Below are 18,988 nucleotides of genomic sequence, written 5' to 3' on the forward strand. Positions count from 1 at the left end.
CTAAAAGTGATTCCACATATGTGGATGATTTTATTTTTAATTAACAAAAATAGTCACTATACAGTGTTAAAAGGATATAGTAGCCTAACCTACACTAGTAAAATTAGTAATAAACTGAGGAATTCTTAACCATGCCTATAAACCTTAACCCCTAAACACGTTTTTAAATGCAGCTTCATGAAAACCTGACAAGCATGGCTATGTATTTTGTGGTAATTTTAGTTGGAGGGTGGACGGAAGCACAGCCTGACACACCTGTGGATGAGACACCTCCCGGAGTAGAGGTTGCGGAAAAAATCAAAAAACGCTACCGAAAGAAGAAAACCAAATTGGAGGAGGCCTTTCCCGCATACCTACAGGTCTGTCACCTTGGAAAGATGAATGTGCAAATCAATCACTCTAATTGATGTCATAATCATGCTTGTGACTGATTTTATCACTCAATTTGATTGGATAATGTATTTTTGGATTTAACTTCCACAGATTGTACATGTTGTGTTTGTAGAAGCTGGGTAATTCAAAGTGCATTACATCAAAACCATCTAAATTTTAAGCACAGAATCCCTCTGCATGTTTTTCCCCTAATATAGAAGGAACTGTCATATCATGCTGTTTAAATGGCCCCTGTCTGGGTTGTGAATTCACCCAACAAATGCTTAAATGGATGTGACTTCAACATTTCTCATCTCAAGACAATATTTCACTGTCACCTTATGTTGGCCAAAACACAGATATGTGATGTGCATGAAGCCACAGGCAAGATGTCAGCACTGCTCTTTATACCACCACAACGGAAGCTCGTGGTGTTCTGTCAAACCTAAAGGTCCCAACTCTGCAAAGCACATATCATTCATTATTGAAAAAGTAACACGTTGGGCTTTTACAGTCCATGTGCTGCTGGGACTGCTATGGTTACATGTCTTCTAAGATTGTGGATGACATCAGGGAAAAGTGGTTTTGGGGTTGATTGGTGCTAATGAAATTGAGGTCAGCTTTATTATTGCTGTTGGTTTCAGAGCTGATGTTTTCTTCGTCCTTGAATGCATAGTTGAATGATCCTCACGGGGAAGTCTTTCTAATAATAGTGTATAGTGGTAGTTATACAATTGCTTTGCCTTGTCGTGCTCAGGAGGCATTCTTTGGAAAAGACCTTCTGGACAAAAGTAAACAGAGCAGGCAGCAAGGGGTGGAGTCAGGTCTAATCGAAGATGGGCAAAGCCACCTCGAGAGGAAGCGTCTTGCTGCCGGCTTCCTGAATTCTTCAGCGGATCCTCTACTCAGTGCCACTGCGAGGTCCCTCTCTACCAGACTACTTGCAGAGCGTATGTTCTCTATTTCAATTAAATGACATGGGTAAACGATGGCAAGGGATCTTATGGCCTATTCAAACATCATTTTCAAAATTCAATAGTATTTACCCCATTTACAATTTCTAAGTTGGAGAGCCTGTTGGATGCCATGACCTATTTAATGTAATTTTCATTATTGACTTTTCACCCTTACACAGACAAGGACACCTCATAAATGCACTTAGTGTATAATGAGCTGCTCACATTTATTGTCTTAAGTCAAGGTTGTCACAATGTGTTGTTTTTCATTTTCCACCCACTCTTATATCCGTTTACCATCATTGTCAGTTATAATTTGTGACATTAGTTTTTTTTCTTTTCTTTTTTTTTGTCTTCCCCCTCATTTACAGAGACATCTGAGGAGCCATTAGTTGATCTATCTGATGTTTTGAATACTGATGCAGACATCTTGGGAATGCTCGGCAAGCCAAGCGGTGACTCTGGTGCGTTTTTAATTCTATAGGCGGGTGCAGTGGCAACAAGTTCAAATCCGCTGATTATACCAATATATTCCCAATTTGAAGAAATTTTAGGCCCCCCAAAAACTATATATATATATATATATTCCCCCACACTATAAGACGCACCTTCAATTAATGACATATTTTACAACTTTTTCCACATATAAGGCGCACCGCACCGCGTTATAAGGCGCTACAGTAGAGGCTGGAGTTCTGTTAATATGAATCCATTGGACCACATGTGTCTAACCGATTCCGCTGAGGGCCGCAGTGGGTCCTGGTCTTAGTTCCAACCGATCCAGTGCCGACATTTTAACCAATCAGGTGTCTTCTAAAATAAGTAGCACCTGACTTTAATTAAATGATTACACTTGCAAAAGGTATCCTCTTGTTGAGTTGGAATGAAAACCGGCACCCACTGCGGCCCTTTGAGGACCGGTTTGACACCCCTGCATTAGACGGTGCTGCGCTAAAGGGAATATCATCAAAACAGTCAGATAAGTCAGTCAAACCTTATTAATAGATTGCAAATCAGCTTTCTGACAACTCCATTCACTCCCAAAATGAATAAACAACTGTTTTATTATTTTCACTGAGGTAAAGTATTAGTATTTTCGTGACACGGTTTATTTTCTGCGTGCTTTCACGTACACAATGAGGCACTATAACATTCAGCTGTTGACGTCAATATTCACAATATGACCAACCTTGTTCAACTGTAAACACAAAAGAAACACGTAAAGCTTACTTCATCAGTTCATTCCTCATCTATGATTCCCTCGAATTCTTCGTCTTCAGTGTCCGAATTGAACAGCTGGGCGAATGGGGCAACCATCACCCAGGCTCCGTCTCATCAAAGTCATCATTAATCGAGTCTGTGTCGCTTTGGCTGTCTGGCAACTGAGTGACAATTCCTGCCTTCCTGATAGCTCGAACCACAGTTGAAACCGATGTATCAGCCCAGGCATTTATGATCCACAGGCAGATAGATAGTGGTGAATATTGTCCTGTGCTGTCTACCAAGGGGGATAATGGACTCGGCGGCTGCTTGCTGTAATTGCGAGACCTGTTGCGGCTCGATATTGATCCATATATAATATATACTTCGCAGTCTAGCTTTGAATGCTCTGTTGACGCCAATCTAGCGGCTGGAGTTCTTTTGTCAATCCACCCGAATGACGGCGAGCACCGAATTAATGTGCTCGCCGTCATACTGGGTGTATTGACAAAAGAACCACATATCCCAGCATGAACCGCGCACGGGGAAAAATGAAGTCGCGGGCTGCTTACCGTAGTTGCGAGACCTGATGATGTACGCTATCGACTGATATCGACTGTTTTTTTTATTTTATCGTGATAACAATTGGTCCATATATAAAGCGCACTGGATTATAAGACGCATAGTCGGCTTTTAAAAAAAAATGAGGCTTTTAGGTGCGCCTTATAGTGCGGAAAATACGGTGTGTATGTATGTGTGTATATATATATATATATATATATATATATATATATATATATATATATATATATATATATATAAATATAGTTATATATATATATATATATAGTGATATTCAGTTCATCTTTATTTTGCATCTCTGTTTGCATTGTCCGAATCATATTTTTATTTACGTTGTTTTTCCCACTCATCTTATCTGTTTTTGGTTCTTTTAGGTCTTGATTTTTGCCCCTTCCAGGTTGATGGCTCACCACCTCATTTTGGTAAGGGTTTGCTGGTCTTAATCCACGAGATTCAATACAATCTCGAATTCCTACACTAACTATCTGCCTTTGCCTCCACGTATTGTATTCCTCTAACACAGTGTGTAATTATATTGAGTTTGTATGTTTGGAAAAGACCCTGAAAAAAGGTACACCTTTAGGTACATAGTCACATTTTTTTTGCCTTAATCAAAAATCTCGTCAAATAACAGGCACCAGCAGTCACCCATCCAATTGTAAGACACTAATAGTTGCCTGTAAATTTACTTTGTAAATAATTTCCATCAATCCATACAAACACTTTTGGGTTGCTTCCATGAATCATACCAAGGACCCCATTAAAAGCTGTGCCACACTTGCATTCCTCTAACATTTTTTTTGCTCGATGACCTTTGCTCAACAATTTTTGCCGCAATGCAGATTTCTCAAGTTAGTTAGGAAAAGAAAACTTCTTATTGGTTTAGTTTTGTATTTATTTTATGTAACGTCAATGAATGGTTTGGGCTACTCCTAACTCGCTGTTGCTTTTCCAACACCACACAAGATGTTTTCATATTTTGTTCACTTCAGCTACCTTGTCATATATATACATAGCCAAGTATTTTTGTGGGGAGTTTTAAGATTTTTTTGTGTGTTTGTCTTTTTCACAGCTGGTCTGGACATGGGCCCATTAACAGAAAGTTCCCCAGTGGCACCTCATGGTCGCAGAACACCTAGAAACCTTCCAGAAGAACCTCTGGATGGCATTCTTAGTCCAGAATTAGACAAAATGGTCACTGATGGTGAGTGTGGGATACTAGGTCAGCATTTACCACAAGGAGGCAAAGAAAATAAGATACTTTTATTCCCGGAGGTCTTTTTGATATTCCATTCCTTTATTATTTCCCCAGAATCAATCCTCAGCAAATTGTACAAAATCCCAGGTTTGTAATTTTGCTTTTTTTCTAATAATTGTGTGTCATTATCAGTCACATTCTTCTGAAATCAATGAAATCTTTAACAAGAAGTTTTATGCTCACATAGTTTTATCCTCTTAACACTGTTACAGAGTTGGAGGGAAAGGACGTGGAGGACCTCTTTACCGCGGTCCTCAGCCCTAGCACAAGCCAACCACCTCCGCCATCGATGCCTCATCCCCAGGGTCTCAGGCCCCTCTCTTCGACACCTGGCACTTGTATGCCACATCCCGCCACGGGTGCGCTATTGGTTAATTGGTCTATTTTGGTATGCTCTAATTTTCAAAATGTCAATTTTTTTTCCTCTCACTGCAGGCAATCCAATGTTTCCAAGGATGCCAGTGATTAATGGAATGATGGGTGCAGGCCACCGTTTCCCTTCTAATTCAGGAGCAGGGCCCTTAATCCCGGAAAATTTCTCCCCCCTCAACCGTATGCCTTTCTCAGACAATCCCAGGTAATATACTGATATCCGTATTGAATCATTTATTGTAGTTTTTCTTTATTTAATTCTTTGCTCATTTGAAAGAAAAAAAAATCACCAAAATATTAACATTTGATTTACAAGTATGGGCTCGGTGACCAAAAATTGGACGCCAGGTCTCAATTAGAATAACATTATTGTTTTTATTGTCAAATATCATTTTTAATGTGTTTTATTATTACATTCAATTATGAATTAATAGAAGGTTAAAAATTGATAATTAATTCAATTCAAACTTGACCTTACTCCTTCAACTTTTGAATTACACCTAAGCAGCCAAATTCAAACCGTCACCATATTTACGACCGCTTGCCTTTTCTCATCATTACTACCTATGCTGAATTTTTTAGTTAAATAGGTTAATTTGATTTTTTTCCGAAATTCCTTTTCTGACCGCCGACCTTATTACCCCAAAATGTATTTACCTATTGAAATTCATATTACAAACATGTTCTCCAAGTTTTATAATAATCCCTTTTATTGGTTCAATTAGTTATATTGGACAGAAGCATACAGACATTCAGAGCCAAATCCATCGCCTCTTTTTTTGCTGTAGTATTTAACTCATTGCCAGCCATTGACACCCAAAGACATCCAATTCATTTTAAGTGCACAGATTAGCTGTGAATCCTCATTTTTCAGTCCATATTGACTGGAAAGGCTGTTTGCCAACCTTGCCCAGTCGTCATTGACAATCGGTATGTTAAATGGGTGACATACGAGGGGTTAAAGAGTTCTATTTATCTTCCTTGACAGGGATAGAAAATTCTGTCAAATGCCCAGAGAAGCACTTGGTCCATGGCCTTCCCCTACCCATGGCCTAGGCCCCACACCTTCTGGATCACTGCCTGAGGGGGAAACTGAAGCCATGTCTAATGCCCAAAGGAGTACTCTCAAATGGGAGAAAGAGGAGACACTGGGGGAGCTTGCTACTGTAGCACCTGTCCTGTACACCAACATCAATTTCCCTAACCTCAAAGAGGAATTCCCAGGTTGGTCAATGGCTCTTAATGTTATTTCCCATCAGCCTCCAGTCTACAAATTAACTATAGAGCTGTTTTTTTTTTACTCAACAGACTGGTCCACCAGGGTAAAGCAAATTGCAAAACTGTGGAGGAAAGCTAGTTCACAAGACAGGGCCCCATATGTGGTAAGATCATTTATGGTTGTACATTTAAAACACCCTTAAGTGTAAATACACAATGAACAAACTGTAAGCACTAGAAGTCAATTTTAGTTCTCCATTAACACACTTCTGTAATGCATTGGTTCCCTTGCCAGTATGATTTGGAATCTAGCCATTCAGAGATTACCTAATTAAAAATGGCAGGCTTGCTCACTCCACAATAGTCTGTGCGGTGTGTTTCATGTTTGAAGTAGCCATCACTTGGGTTGAGATTGTATACCTCTCATTATTCTAAGTAAAATGTGCCCTGCATCTGTCCCAAAAATGGCTTGAGCAAGTATTTAGTATTTTAGAGAACCTAGTTACCCATCAAAAATCAAGTTTAAAATGAATAGTGTTAAAAGAGATTGTTTTAATTGTTAACATTGACAGGTTTGAAGGAAAAATCACAAGGTCTTGTATAACTTCTAATATACTAGAGGTAAAAAGTAGCTAAGAAAATAGCCACAAATTATTTAAATTTCTATATATCTCACACCAAGAATATGGCGATGTGAATTTTTGTTGTTCAAATGGTGGCATCATAAAGATGCACTTGTATTCACACACAATTGTTTTTAAACAAGGCAGGCTCGCCAAGCCAGGAAAAAATAAGTATGTCATCAAGCACGTGACTAAATGGGCCAATCATGTAAGACGGTGCCGTGCTTGTCCTTCCCTGCCCTGGAGGAAATTCTGTGCACATGTCAACTGTGACACAGCCAATGCAGAATTACTACTCTACAAACCAATTCCTAGGTCACACGGTGCAATGCAACAATTGTCTGTCAGCTACACAGTCGCGGTGTATACATAGGCTTTGAGATTCCGCTGAAGCCTACTTCACTTCATCCCCTCCATTAAAGCATGTATATGCCATTGATGGAGCATAGCACAGTGCATAGCCAATGTGTGGCGAGTAAGCAATACCCCCTGATACTCTCATTTGATTGACTAAAATAATAATGTGAATTAAAAGATAATGATGGCTGTTTTGCCTACTGATTAACTTTTTTTTCTCGACTACAAGTAAAATTTTGTCTTTCCACTTGATGAAACAAGATTGATTCTGCCGGGAGTGAATTGATCAATGCCTTGTCTCGCACTTTGTAGTTAATTGGTAAGTTTTGCCTTGTGTGCTTGTGATTTGCTTTGATTGTGTCTTGATGTGCCTTTCAGCAAAAAGCAAGAGATAACCGAGCTGCCCTCCGCATCAACAAAGTCCAGATGTCCAATGAGACAGTGAAGAGGCACCATCCACAGCATCCAGAGCCCCCTGAGGTGTTTGATCCCAACATACCACTAGACACAGAACTGCTGTTTAAAGACCCTTTGAAACCAAAAGAGTCAGAGCATGAGCAAGAGTGGAAGTTTAGACAGGTAAGAGGGTGTGCAATTAAGTCAGGGCAGCAGCAGGTCCACTTAATAATAAGACATCTAAGAGGCGCTTTAGTAAAAACTCCCAAAACAACTGCATTAACCCTGATGACATTGGTGGTTAGTAGGCCCAGTTCACTTTTTCTGCATGAGACTAGCAAATGGCATTGATTTCCTTTGACTGATTGTCTAATGCAAAACATGTTGCTTTGTTTTTCCAACAGCAAATGAGGCAGAAAAGCAAACAGCAAGCCAAAATCGAAGCTACTCAGAAACTGGAGCAAGTCAAGAATGAGCAACTCCAACAGCAACAGCAGCTGCAACAGACCACTATGCAGACTGATGGAGAGGGCAACAACAGCGGGGCCCAGAGCCCTGCCTCGCTACCTAGCAATGGAAGCACATCTCCAATACAACAGCTAAATTCTAAAGACAGCTTCACTAGGCCACAGCTACCAGGGACACCAACACCGGGCCCTTCAGATGATGTCTTCTTACGACCCCCTCCCCCTCCTCCATCTGGCTCCTCTTCTCAGCCTCAGTCCCCTCAGGTTTTTTCGCCGGGCTCCACTGGGTCCAGACCTTCATCTCCATGGGACCCATATGGCAAGATGGTAGGGACGCCAAGACCACCAACTCTTGGGCCAAATGCGTGTCGTAGAATACCTATGGAATCCGGTAAATCTCCTACGTCTGTGATGGAACAACAGGACCGAGGGAGGCCTTCTCCTGTCCATGATACATTTGGCTCTCCAACATCCATTAGCAATGATCCTTATGCCAAGCCTCCTGACACTCCAAGGCCATCTGCAGAAATAGACCCTTTTCTGAAGCCAATGGGGCCACCCAGGACCAGCCATACTGCTCATGGAAGACCCCCAATGGGCTCGCCGGGCAGAGATCCTTACTCTAGGCCTATGATAAGAAACGAGGCTTACCAACGCATGGTTCAGAACAGGATGATATTGTCAGACCCTTATTCGAGACCTCTAATGGCGCCAATCCCTGGAAGTAATGAGTCTGGCTCTGTACCACTTTTCAAGACACCAATGCCCCCTCCACAGGCCCATGAAGCCTTATACCGAGCAGGTCAACATTCGGGAGACAGGTTCTCCCAGAATCAACAGACGGACCCCTATGCACAACCCCCCCACACACCAAGACCATCTGGGAATGAAAACTTTACCAGTCCTCCTCGTAGGGGGCAACATCAAGCACACTTATTTCCTCAGCAAGGACAAACTGCACAAATGTCTAGAAATCCTTATTCACACGCACCTTCCACTCCACGGCCTGACCACTTCACATACGACCCATTTTCTCAGCCTGCAGTTAACAATCGACCTGAACCTAATTCTCAGCCTCACCCATTTTTTGAGCCTTATGCTAGACCTCCTGGCACGCCACGTCCACATGACAACTATAATCAATCGTCAAGCACCCCAAGCCCATCTTCGGATCCTTACTTAATTGCCCCCGCCAGCTCTCACCCCTGTGGAATGAACCCGTTTCCTCACCAGTCACACGCTGCACAAAGGATGTCACCATCCCACTCTGTTGACCCTTATGCTCAGCCACCTGGTACACCCCGCCCCAATGCTGTGGAAAGGTTTTCCAAGTCACCAGGTACAAGTCGACCACCAGTTGAGGCATTTACTAGTCCATCTGGGCCAACAAGAACAGGGAGCAATGACATGTTTTCACAGCCTGGTAACCCCCGGACACTTGCAAATGACCCCTACACTCAGCCTTCAGGGACGGTGCATCCTGGGACTGATGGAGTCAATAGACAAGGAATAAGGCCTGGATCCATGGGAACTCAGGACCCATTCTCTCCTACTCAAGGAAGGGTTCATGAACAGTTTCCTCATCCAGGCTCACAAACACCTAAACATCCTGGTATACCAGATGAGGGATTTAGCTGCTCACCATCCAGGAGACACAGTCAAACACCTGGTCATGACCAGTATGCACAAACCCCCCTGATCCCTCGTTCTCAGGTGGAGAAAATTGAAGTTAAAGATCAGTCAAGCCTGGGTAACAATGCAACTGCACCTCAAGAACAGAGCCAGCTGCCAAACAACCCCCAAATGCCTGCTGTGTCCTCCGACCCTCAGGTTACTATGGCTGAAAATGAAGAGAAACTCAGACAGGTTCATATTTATGATTGTATTTTTCTTGCTTGATTTTTTTCATTTTTTTAAGGCTTGGGTAGTTTCTTGAACTTTGTATAAAAACATTGAAATTTTCATAGAGCGGCTGACTATTAATTCAGGGTGTGCCCTGCCTGGTGCCCATAGTTAGCTGAGATAAGGTCAAGCAAAAGGAAAAAAGGTGTATTGTTGTGTAGCGCGCTGTAGTCACATGAATAGGAACATCATCATCATCATCATCCTTTGGACTCGGGAGCAGAATATTACGTGTTCCATTCTGATAGACGCAACACGAGGTCGTAATGTTCCGATATTTTTACCACGTTGGGAGGAGGTAATATTACGGCAAATTTCAATGGCAAGTGAGCTGGTGAATTGTGTTTACACTTGGAGTAAATACTGATTAATTACCAGACTTTTTGTAATGCTAATGGGTAACATCTGTCTTTTGCACGGTCTTCATAAGCACTTTACATAGGCTGTTGTTACAGACTTGAAGGGCTTCACTGGCCTGTTGGTTCCCTTCTTATAATATCACAAATGATTTTCTTTGTGATCCAGTAAACTTGTGTTTGTTTATGCTTTGCAGCGACAGCGAATTCGAGAATTAATCCTGAAGCAGCAACAACAAAGGAGTGCCATTCGACTAGAGAGGTGCACTCAAGAGCCTCCTAGCAACCTGACTCCCAGAGCACAAAGACCGTGGCCTCAGGAAGATGCTGGACAACAATTTAACCGACCTCCTCCACCTTACCCTGGGCAAGGACCCATAAGAGGGCCAATGAGATTCCCTGGACATTTTCCAGTAGGTCTTGAAGGACAATTTCCTCGAGGTCCACCCCCCTTAGATCCTAATCTGAGACATCAGGGTCCAAGGTGTGTTCATTTTTGACGTTTACCCTTTTAATGGTTCTGTCTTGCAGTTGGTCCTTCATTTCCGATATTCCGGATTTTTACTCACGTCTTTCTATCTTTTTTTTCAGGTTTTCATTTCCAGCCGGTGCTCTAGGAGCCCACTCACCTCAAGAACTGTTTCCCCGTGGACAACACCCAATGCAGGATGTTGCTCCCCAGATGAGACGAGCCATGTCTGCTGAAATGTCAAAAGTAGTCGGTGGTAATCCCATGGCTCTACCTCACCATTTCCCGCCACGCGGTATGCCAGTACAACAACATAGCATTATGGGCCAACCCTTCATCGAACTACGACACAGGGCAGCAGAAAACAGGCCACGCATGGCATTTCCAATGGTTCCCATGCAAGGATGCAACACGGATCCCAACATCCCAGTTCAGAGGCCACAAGGCTTTCCTGTGACACCAGACAACAAGTTTCCTTTAGGTCAGGGTTCCAGGATGTTGGATTCAATGGCCAGCCAGACTGGCCATGCACCCCTTTCAGCCAGCATGGAAAATCTTCATCAGCAACCTCAAATGTGTTCCAGCAATGTGCCCAAACCATCTCCTTTGATGAGATCCATGAGTCAGCCTGCTCCTAATGAGAGCCAGAACATGTCTGCATCAATCAACTTGTCTTCTCACCCAACTGGCCAGACTCATACTGTGGCCGCGAGTGAAACTGGTGAGGAGAAACTTGATGTGGAAGAATCTGCAGTAAAAGATCTTGAAGATGTAGAGGTGAAAGACTTGGTGGATGCTGACTTGGAAAACCTTAATTTGGATCCTGAAGATGGCAAAGACCTAGACCTTGAGACAAACGATCTACACCTGGATGACTTTCTGACATCTGGTAAATTTGATATAATTGCTTATACGGACCCTGATCTCGATGACATAAAAAAAGATATGTTCAATGAAGAGCTAGATCTAAGTGATCCTATGGATGATAGTGCTGACACTGTGGAGATGAACAAAAACTTGGACCCCAGTGAAAGCAAAACATCATCCAGTTCAGCAACTGCAATGGAGAAGTCTGACGCTACATGTGAAAAATCATCAGTTGAGGTGAAACTCAATAGTCCTGTTAGTCACACTGTTGCTCCTTTGACACATGTTATGGAAATTAAAACTGAGGTCAAAGACTGTCAAAAATCCCCTGAGGTTACTGAGAACAACATGGCTTCCAACCAGCAAGGGGCCCTACCTGACTCCACCCCTGTGCTGTCCAGTTTACTCATTAAGCAGCAGCCTGAGGAGCAGTCGTTAAACCCAATGGTTGAATCCGTCACTCAAGGCAGTAACCTTCTGCCTCAGCAGAATGAAATCACAGAGAGTGAGCTCACCCCTGCTCTTTCAGCGGGTCAGACAATACCTAGCACCCCAGTCGCTGTGGACTCTTCGATGACTGACTTTGGAGAAGACCACCAGATGGAGCAACAGGTTTTGAACCAGACATTGGCTCAGCACCGCCCTCTTTTGCTGGAGGAACAGCCACTTTTGTTGCAGGACCTCTTAGATCAAGAGAAACAAGAGCAACAGCAGCAAAGACAGATGCAGGCCATGATACGACAGCGTTCCAGTGATTCGTTCTTCCCCAACATTGGTATTTTATTTTCAAGTTACAGGTGCATTTCAACAAATATGAATTTTGTGAAGTCCATTTATTTACAATAGTAAAACATTAGCTCAATTAAAAATAAATTCATCTATATAATTTCACTTTTGGAATTGGACTTTGGCACTGGCTTTGCACAATATTCTGATGAATTGAGATTCACCTGTATCGCTGTACTCTAAATGATGTTGAAGAATTCATTATCTAATTACCTTGTCTTTGTCAAGATTTTGATGCAATTACTGACCCAATCATGAAAGCCAAGATGGTTGCCCTCAAAGGCATCAAAAAAGTCATGGTTCAAAACAATATTGGAATGGCTCCAATAGTTATGAACAGGTAAGATTTTCTTCATGGTTTTTTTTATGTATACATACAGTTCAAATCAGCTGTGTTTCCTGTATCAGATCGCTAAGGGTCACATCAAACGTGTTCTATTTCTTAAATACCCAAATAATTAGAGAAATATTTTCAAGACATTTATTCAAAGTCAAACGGTTGTATATAATACCTTTTAAACTTTTTGTGAAGACATCATATGGCTACAAGCCTCAGTTTTATTATTGAAAAAAATTGACAGTCAAGTGTCACTTTCCATGAACACCTTTTTTCTTGATTTGAAGTGAGACCATCTTTAATAGTACAAACATCACCATGATTCAAGAATCACATTTTGTAAATGGTACTCAACTAAGATTAATTATTGCGACATAAATATATAAAAAGGAATTGTTCATTTTTGTAAATAAATATATGGGATATTCCCAATTTACACTTGTCGGTAAAACGATGCACATTACCTTTCGCAAAATTCTTACCGGTGTAATAATTCTATATTGTAATGAGCTAAAATTAGAAACTGAATGTTCAAGGACTTTCCATACTATTCTCTTTAATCACTTGCAACCATGTTTATTTTTTGTTACTCACTCACAGGTTTCCATCTGGCCCTGTAGCACCTTGTCCCGACAGCACACTACTTCCCCCACAAATTGTAGGACAGGTAACATTACATGTTAAATGTATTGGGGGTTAAAAAAAACACATTTTTTGACATACACAATATTTCCTGGCAACAACCCTTTTTACTTTTCCCACAGGATGGAAGATTAACACAAGTACCACGACCGACTACACCTAATTTTGGGCCCGGTTTTGTCAGTAAGTTCTTGATTTTAAAGTATATACCTAAAATTTGATTTGAGGGTTAATGCTGCTCAAAAATGAAGTTGACTTTCTTTTATGTCAGCTTTTCATATAAAGAATATCTATCTTCTTTCAGACAATGCTCAAAGAGCACAGTATGAAGAGTGGCTGCAGGAGACTCAGCAACTACTTCAAATGCAGCAGAAATTTCTAGAGGAGAAGATCGGAGCTCATAGGAAGTCAAAGAAAGCTTTGTCCGCCAAGCAAAGAACGGCGAAGAAGGCAGGGAGAGAGTTCCCTGAGGAGGACGCTGAGCAGCTCAAGCATGTCACAGAGCAACAGGGTGTAGTGCAGAAACAACTAGAGCAGGTTAGAATTGTTGGGTGTATCGTATCAATTAAATTTTTGACTCACTCTCACTTATAGAAATGATTGCCTGAACTCGCTGCAGAATGTAACCTTAATAATTACAGAGTAGTTTTTTAATATTATTATTATTATTATTAGCAGTAGTGGTAATATTTTAAATGGAAGAATTTTGTCCTTATAATTGCCGTGATCATTTAGATATACAAAACATACAACATCTGTAGTCCTTTTACTAATGCATAATGTGTCATTTAGATCCGAAAGCAGCAGAAAGAGCATGCTGAACTCATTGAAGAATACAGAGTGAAACAACAGCAAAACAACTTGACACCCTTGATGCCAGCAGTGCATTCAATGCCAGGTCCTGCTGGCCTTGTTCCTGGTGGGCCACCAATGGGCCAACCTCAGGTGAACCCTGTGATACAAATGCCACTTCATTCTGGTCCGTCAAATGCTGCTCCACGAATGCCCAACCCAACACCAGGATGGCACCCTGGGCCTCGCATGGGAGGGCCAGGAATGCCACCTATAATGCCCCCACAAGGCCATGCAGGAAACCCCTTGCAGCCTCATCAGATGCCGATGGGCAACATGCTTCAACACTCGCAAATGGCACCAGAGCCTCAATTGGCAGCTGCTCCTCACGGCGCTGTTAAACCCATTCAGGCAGGCGGTGTGAAATTTGATGATAACAATCCATTCAGTGAGGGCTTTCAGGAGCGGGAGAGGCGGGAGAGGCTACGGGAACAGCAGGAGAGGCAGCGTGTGCAGCTTATGCATGAAGTTGAACGGCAAAGAGCCCTGAAACATCGCATGGAAATGGAACAGCAGGGTATGATTGGGCCAGATGGGAATATGACACCTCTGGCTCAGATGCCATTTTTTAATGCGGAGCTACCGCAGGAGTTCATGCAGCCCCAAAGGCTTCCTGGACAACAGCAACAACATGCACCCATGTTCCCCCAGCAGCAAGGAATGTGCTCATCAACTGGCACTTTTATGCAAGGGGAACGGCGGCCCATAATGAGAAACGGGATGATACCTCCTGAAATGGGGCCCGATAACCTCGGCCTTCCAGCATCCAGCTTTCCGCAGAATCAGACCAGACCGCGTCAATTCAGTGGGCCCGGAATGTTGCTTTCGATGACAGGCGATGGTCCGCCTTTTTCAGGTGACTCTGCAACACCACTTCCATCCAACTTCCCTGGCTCAGGTCAGTCTTTAATCCAACTGTACTCCAACATCATACCAGATGAGAAAGGGAAAAAGAAAAGAACCCGAAAAAAGAAGAAAGACGATGACACAGATTCGATCAAAACGCCTTCAACGCCACATTCGGATCTCACTGCCCCACTGACGCCATGCGTCTCTGACACTTCTTCTACACCAACGAGGAACCCGCATCTTTTTGGAGAACAAGACTTGTCAAGATCTCCGCTTGGATGCTCTACTCCGAGTCATTCTGAGCTAGAGAGGCAACTTTCTGGAGGGCAAAGTGGACTTTCGATTGATATGGCAAGGGCGCAGGCTCAGGAACATGACAGGATCCTCAGCAACATCAAGTTAGAGCAAACTGACACCGAGTGTCAGGGGTCAAGAGAGGGGCCCGTGGGAACCCAAATGAACTCCGTAAAGGAAGAGGGTGGCAAAGGGAATATGTCCCCCTTTCCTGCTGGTCAAAGCCCAAGCAAGGGTGAAGCTGGCAATGAGCTTCTGAAACACCTGCTGAAAAACAAGAGTGCAACTCCTCCCGAGTTCTCCCAGCAGTTGTCGGAAGAGGGCCTGCGTTCTGAGGAGGAGGAGCCTGCAGACTGCAAAGCCCTGCTAAGGCAAAACTCAGTGGACAGCACTGGGGTCAGTATTTTTATTTGTTTCATTTGCTTATACAGCATTGAGAAAGTGGTCATACTTGAAGATGGAAGGGGCCATCAGTGACGGCGATATCCATCCAATCCATTTAAATTGTTAGCACTGCCAAAGCAGCTAATAGGTCAAGTGCTACTGGTTTGCAAAAATGTCTGCTTGCACTCAAGGAAAATAAATGCTTTTATTTGTCTTTCCCCCTACTATTACACAAAAGAATAATGAAATTCAGTTGTTTGTTTTTTTACATATTTTATACAAGATTCATTCACCCTAGAATGTGCACTAACAGTTGCTGTGTTCCTTTAAATAAGGGGTCTCCAAACGGTTAGACAAAAGGATAGAAAGATGACTAATGAGTCACAGGGGTCACTTTTTAAATAAGTCGATTTATGGTTGAAAATCTGTTAGTCAAACATGCATCAATTTCTAAGAACATGTTAAGGTTTTTTTTTTCCCTGACCTATTTTTTTATGTCCTCAGGCATATTCTGATGGCACCATGGACTTTCAAGGACATATTTTAAATGAACAAGAGAAGAAGAAAGGGAGGAATAAACGAACTCCTAAAGGAGGAGAAAAACCTCCCTCACGCTACAAAAAGAGGAAAAAGGAAGGCGATGAGCGTCAACTTATACACTCGGGTCCTGACACAGTGATGACCCAAATAAAACAGGTAAGATTGATCATTTGATGAAAGAATATTTGGCCATATTAAATTTGAGTAGTAGCACCATATACAGCAAGTTCAAATAATGGTTTCCCAACTGAAATATGAAACTAAATCTCTATTAGGTGGACCTTAAGTCTGTGCAAAGATGTTTTCATTTATAAATGGTAACGTGTTGTTGACAGCTCCTTTTTTACATGGTTTGGTTTACAAATTGTGGTTTAATTCTCTACCTTCATTGTTTAATTCTCCAGCAACTCTCTCTTCTGCCCCTCATGGAGCCACTGATTGGGGTCAACTTTGCCCACTTTGCTCCCTATGGCAGTGGTCAGCTCAATGGAGATAACCTCCTGTCAGGCACTTTCGGTAGTGCCTCTCTGGATGGCGTCTCCGACTATTACTCCCAGCTGGCTTACAAGGTGAGATGTGTTTCCATTCATTATATTTCTTGTAGTTTCACTGGTTTAGATTTCGCAATTGACTTGGTCTTGACTGTTTCTTAAAGCAGAGTAACCTGAGCAATCCCCCAACACCTCCAGCATCTCTTCCTCCCACGCCACCGCCTGTAAATCGGCAGAAAATGATCAATGGCTTTGCTACAACAGAAGAGCTGGCCAGCAAAGCAGCTGCCATGGGTAAATTAGCATCAAGGGGTCTGCAGTTTAATGTATCTCCTTTTACGGTTATGAATTGGGTATAAAACACCACCTGGCAAAACTATGCATGGTCAATTGCTGATGTACTTGGTGATTACTAATTTCCTGTCATAATTTTCTAGTTTTATATTTCATTCATTCATTTTCTGAACTACTTGTCCTCACAAGGGTCACGCGCGTGCTGGAGCCTATCCCAGCTAACTACGGGCACCAAGCAGGGGACACCCTGAATCGGTGGCCAGCCAATTGCAGAGCAGTTCTGGACGATATCTAGTTTGTATCGTGATATGCTGATGTGCAATACTTTAATCACAGGACGTGCGATATTAGAGGTCTGGAACCGATTGTTCCTGAGAATTATCTAGGTCTTTTAATGAACATAGCAGAATCTCTGTCGACAACAACTTGTGACATAAATAAGTTATGACAGATGCTGCTGTGATACATTGATCTTGGACATTTCAATCGTGTACCTCGATTATATGCTTCAATTCGGCAGCCTTTGGTCATGATGGGATGACAGCTCATCTCAGATGCCCTCCTCCCAACGTGGTGCTCAGCAAATAAAAGTATTTTAAAATGCTTAAGGAAAGTTAAACGATGCCCCTTCACAAAAGTAGCCCAGCGCACTCTTTCTCTCTCTTGCATCAATGTGTTAACGCGCACACAAGGAAGATAGTTTTTTTTTCAAACCCGTCATAAACTAGGGACTACTTATTTAACCTCCTGATTTTTTTGCATTGTATTGTTTATGTGGCTATAATTCTATCTTTCAAAGAACATAGTATGATATGGGGCACTTCTATTTGCAGTGTCCAAAGCCCTTGTTCCGAAGCCGCTACATGTCCCCTTTAGAACGGACGAAGATCTGTTAGCTCGGGCTATTGCTCAAGGACCTAAAACGGTGGATGTTCCTGCTTCCCTTCCCACTCCGCCTCACAACAACCAGGAGGAACTGAGGTATCCAATACTGAAAGTTCTTTGTTTCTATACACCATTAACTATTGTGATTTTGAAATGACTCTTTCCCTGCAATCCACCAGTAACCGTGGACAGGAGCTTTGTAAGGAAAGGGATACACCTGACAGTTTTGTTCCATCCTCGTCCCCCGAGAGCGTTGTTGGCATGGAAATAAGTCGTTATCCAGACCTTTCTTTGGTAAAGCAAGAGCCACCATCCCCCTGCATCTCGCCTATACTGCCCATTCTTCCTGCACCAGATGGGAAAGGTTTTACCTTTTATTGTACTCATAGTAGAACACTGATTCTCAAAGGATTTTTACTGATGAATGTTTATACTTTTTTCCTTTAGGATCGGTGGTTAAATTGCAAGATATTAAGACTGAACCTTCCGGAGCATTCTTTGGATCCCCGTTTGGTCCCATGTCTAACGATTCCAAACCAGGAATGGTTTCTGTAGCTATTACATTAAGACCATCCGCAGTAGAGGTAATGTTATTGATTTACTTTTGTGTACCAATGTAGTCTTTTTACTTCTCCTTTGGTTTCCTCTTTTAAAAACCTCTTTGGAGAAATAAACTAAATGCCCTTTAGCTCACCATTAGTGTGATTATGTACCTAAAATAGAATGCTATCTCACTGCAATCAACCACATTTTGGTCAACAGAAAATCTGTATTGTACAAGAAATCTTTCAATAATGAATCACAAGTTGGAAGTAGCCCAAAATGTTGTTGTGATTCTAGGAGCACCTCCATTGTCTTATTTTATTCATGTCTTGTCTTCTGTTGTTATCATTGTTTCTACGCCATTGAGCTATAATCATAAACCTTGGTTTTCCCCTTACTTCAGAACATCACTGGAGTGGTAGCAGCCATTTCAGAACTGCTTTGTGTGAAGATCCCCAGCAGCTACGAGGTCAGCAGCACTCCAGACAGGGGGTCCATATCTATGCTTACTTGTCCACGCGGGGACCTTCGACCTCCCATGATTTTCCATGGACAAGGTGACAATGGAGGCATTCACGGTCGCCCAGGACAAATGATTAGGCCTGGTAGTGCAATGGCAATGATGCAACAACAGGCGCATCATTTCCGCTTCCATCCCAACAGCCCAGGTGAGGAAATATGACCAGCTTTCCTCCT

At 42.4% G+C, this 18,988-nt stretch overlaps 1 protein-coding gene across 7 annotated transcripts in view; it reads left to right on the forward strand.

Moving 5' to 3' along the window:
- Positions 1 to 18,988, forward strand: part of kmt2cb (lysine (K)-specific methyltransferase 2Cb) — a 56,907-nt gene that overhangs the window by 31,479 nt on the left and 6,440 nt on the right. For 3 of the 7 annotated variants that reach the window (XM_077614567.1, XM_077614572.1, XM_077614574.1), the window contains 26 exons: positions 223 to 359; positions 1,130 to 1,322; positions 1,700 to 1,792; positions 3,485 to 3,532; positions 4,183 to 4,314; positions 4,423 to 4,455; positions 4,581 to 4,727; positions 4,804 to 4,945; positions 5,729 to 5,964; positions 6,049 to 6,122; positions 7,317 to 7,517; positions 7,739 to 9,667; positions 10,257 to 10,543; positions 10,651 to 12,170; positions 12,410 to 12,521; positions 13,119 to 13,185; positions 13,283 to 13,343; positions 13,465 to 13,697; positions 13,953 to 15,551; positions 16,044 to 16,235; positions 16,484 to 16,648; positions 16,735 to 16,864; positions 17,698 to 17,845; positions 17,929 to 18,113; positions 18,197 to 18,333; positions 18,696 to 18,960. In XM_077614567.1, coding sequence (XP_077470693.1) covers positions 223 to 359; positions 1,130 to 1,322; positions 1,700 to 1,792; positions 3,485 to 3,532; positions 4,183 to 4,314; positions 4,423 to 4,455; positions 4,581 to 4,727; positions 4,804 to 4,945; positions 5,729 to 5,964; positions 6,049 to 6,122; positions 7,317 to 7,517; positions 7,739 to 9,667; positions 10,257 to 10,543; positions 10,651 to 12,170; positions 12,410 to 12,521; positions 13,119 to 13,185; positions 13,283 to 13,343; positions 13,465 to 13,697; positions 13,953 to 15,551; positions 16,044 to 16,235; positions 16,484 to 16,648; positions 16,735 to 16,864; positions 17,698 to 17,845; positions 17,929 to 18,113; positions 18,197 to 18,333; positions 18,696 to 18,960 — 8,466 coding nt within the window. The remainder of the gene's footprint in view (positions 1 to 222; positions 360 to 1,129; positions 1,323 to 1,699; positions 1,793 to 3,484; positions 3,533 to 4,182; positions 4,315 to 4,422; positions 4,456 to 4,580; positions 4,728 to 4,803; positions 4,946 to 5,728; positions 5,965 to 6,048; positions 6,123 to 7,316; positions 7,518 to 7,738; positions 9,668 to 10,256; positions 10,544 to 10,650; positions 12,171 to 12,409; positions 12,522 to 13,118; positions 13,186 to 13,282; positions 13,344 to 13,464; positions 13,698 to 13,952; positions 15,552 to 16,043; positions 16,236 to 16,483; positions 16,649 to 16,734; positions 16,865 to 17,697; positions 17,846 to 17,928; positions 18,114 to 18,196; positions 18,334 to 18,695; positions 18,961 to 18,988) is intronic. The other 4 variants (XM_077614569.1, XM_077614570.1, XM_077614571.1 and 1 more) reach the window with 4 other exon arrangements.

Source organism: Stigmatopora argus, chromosome 12, assembly GCF_051989625.1.
Source record: "Stigmatopora argus isolate UIUO_Sarg chromosome 12, RoL_Sarg_1.0, whole genome shotgun sequence".
NCBI classification, from domain to species: Eukaryota; Metazoa; Chordata; class Actinopteri; order Syngnathiformes; family Syngnathidae; genus Stigmatopora; species Stigmatopora argus.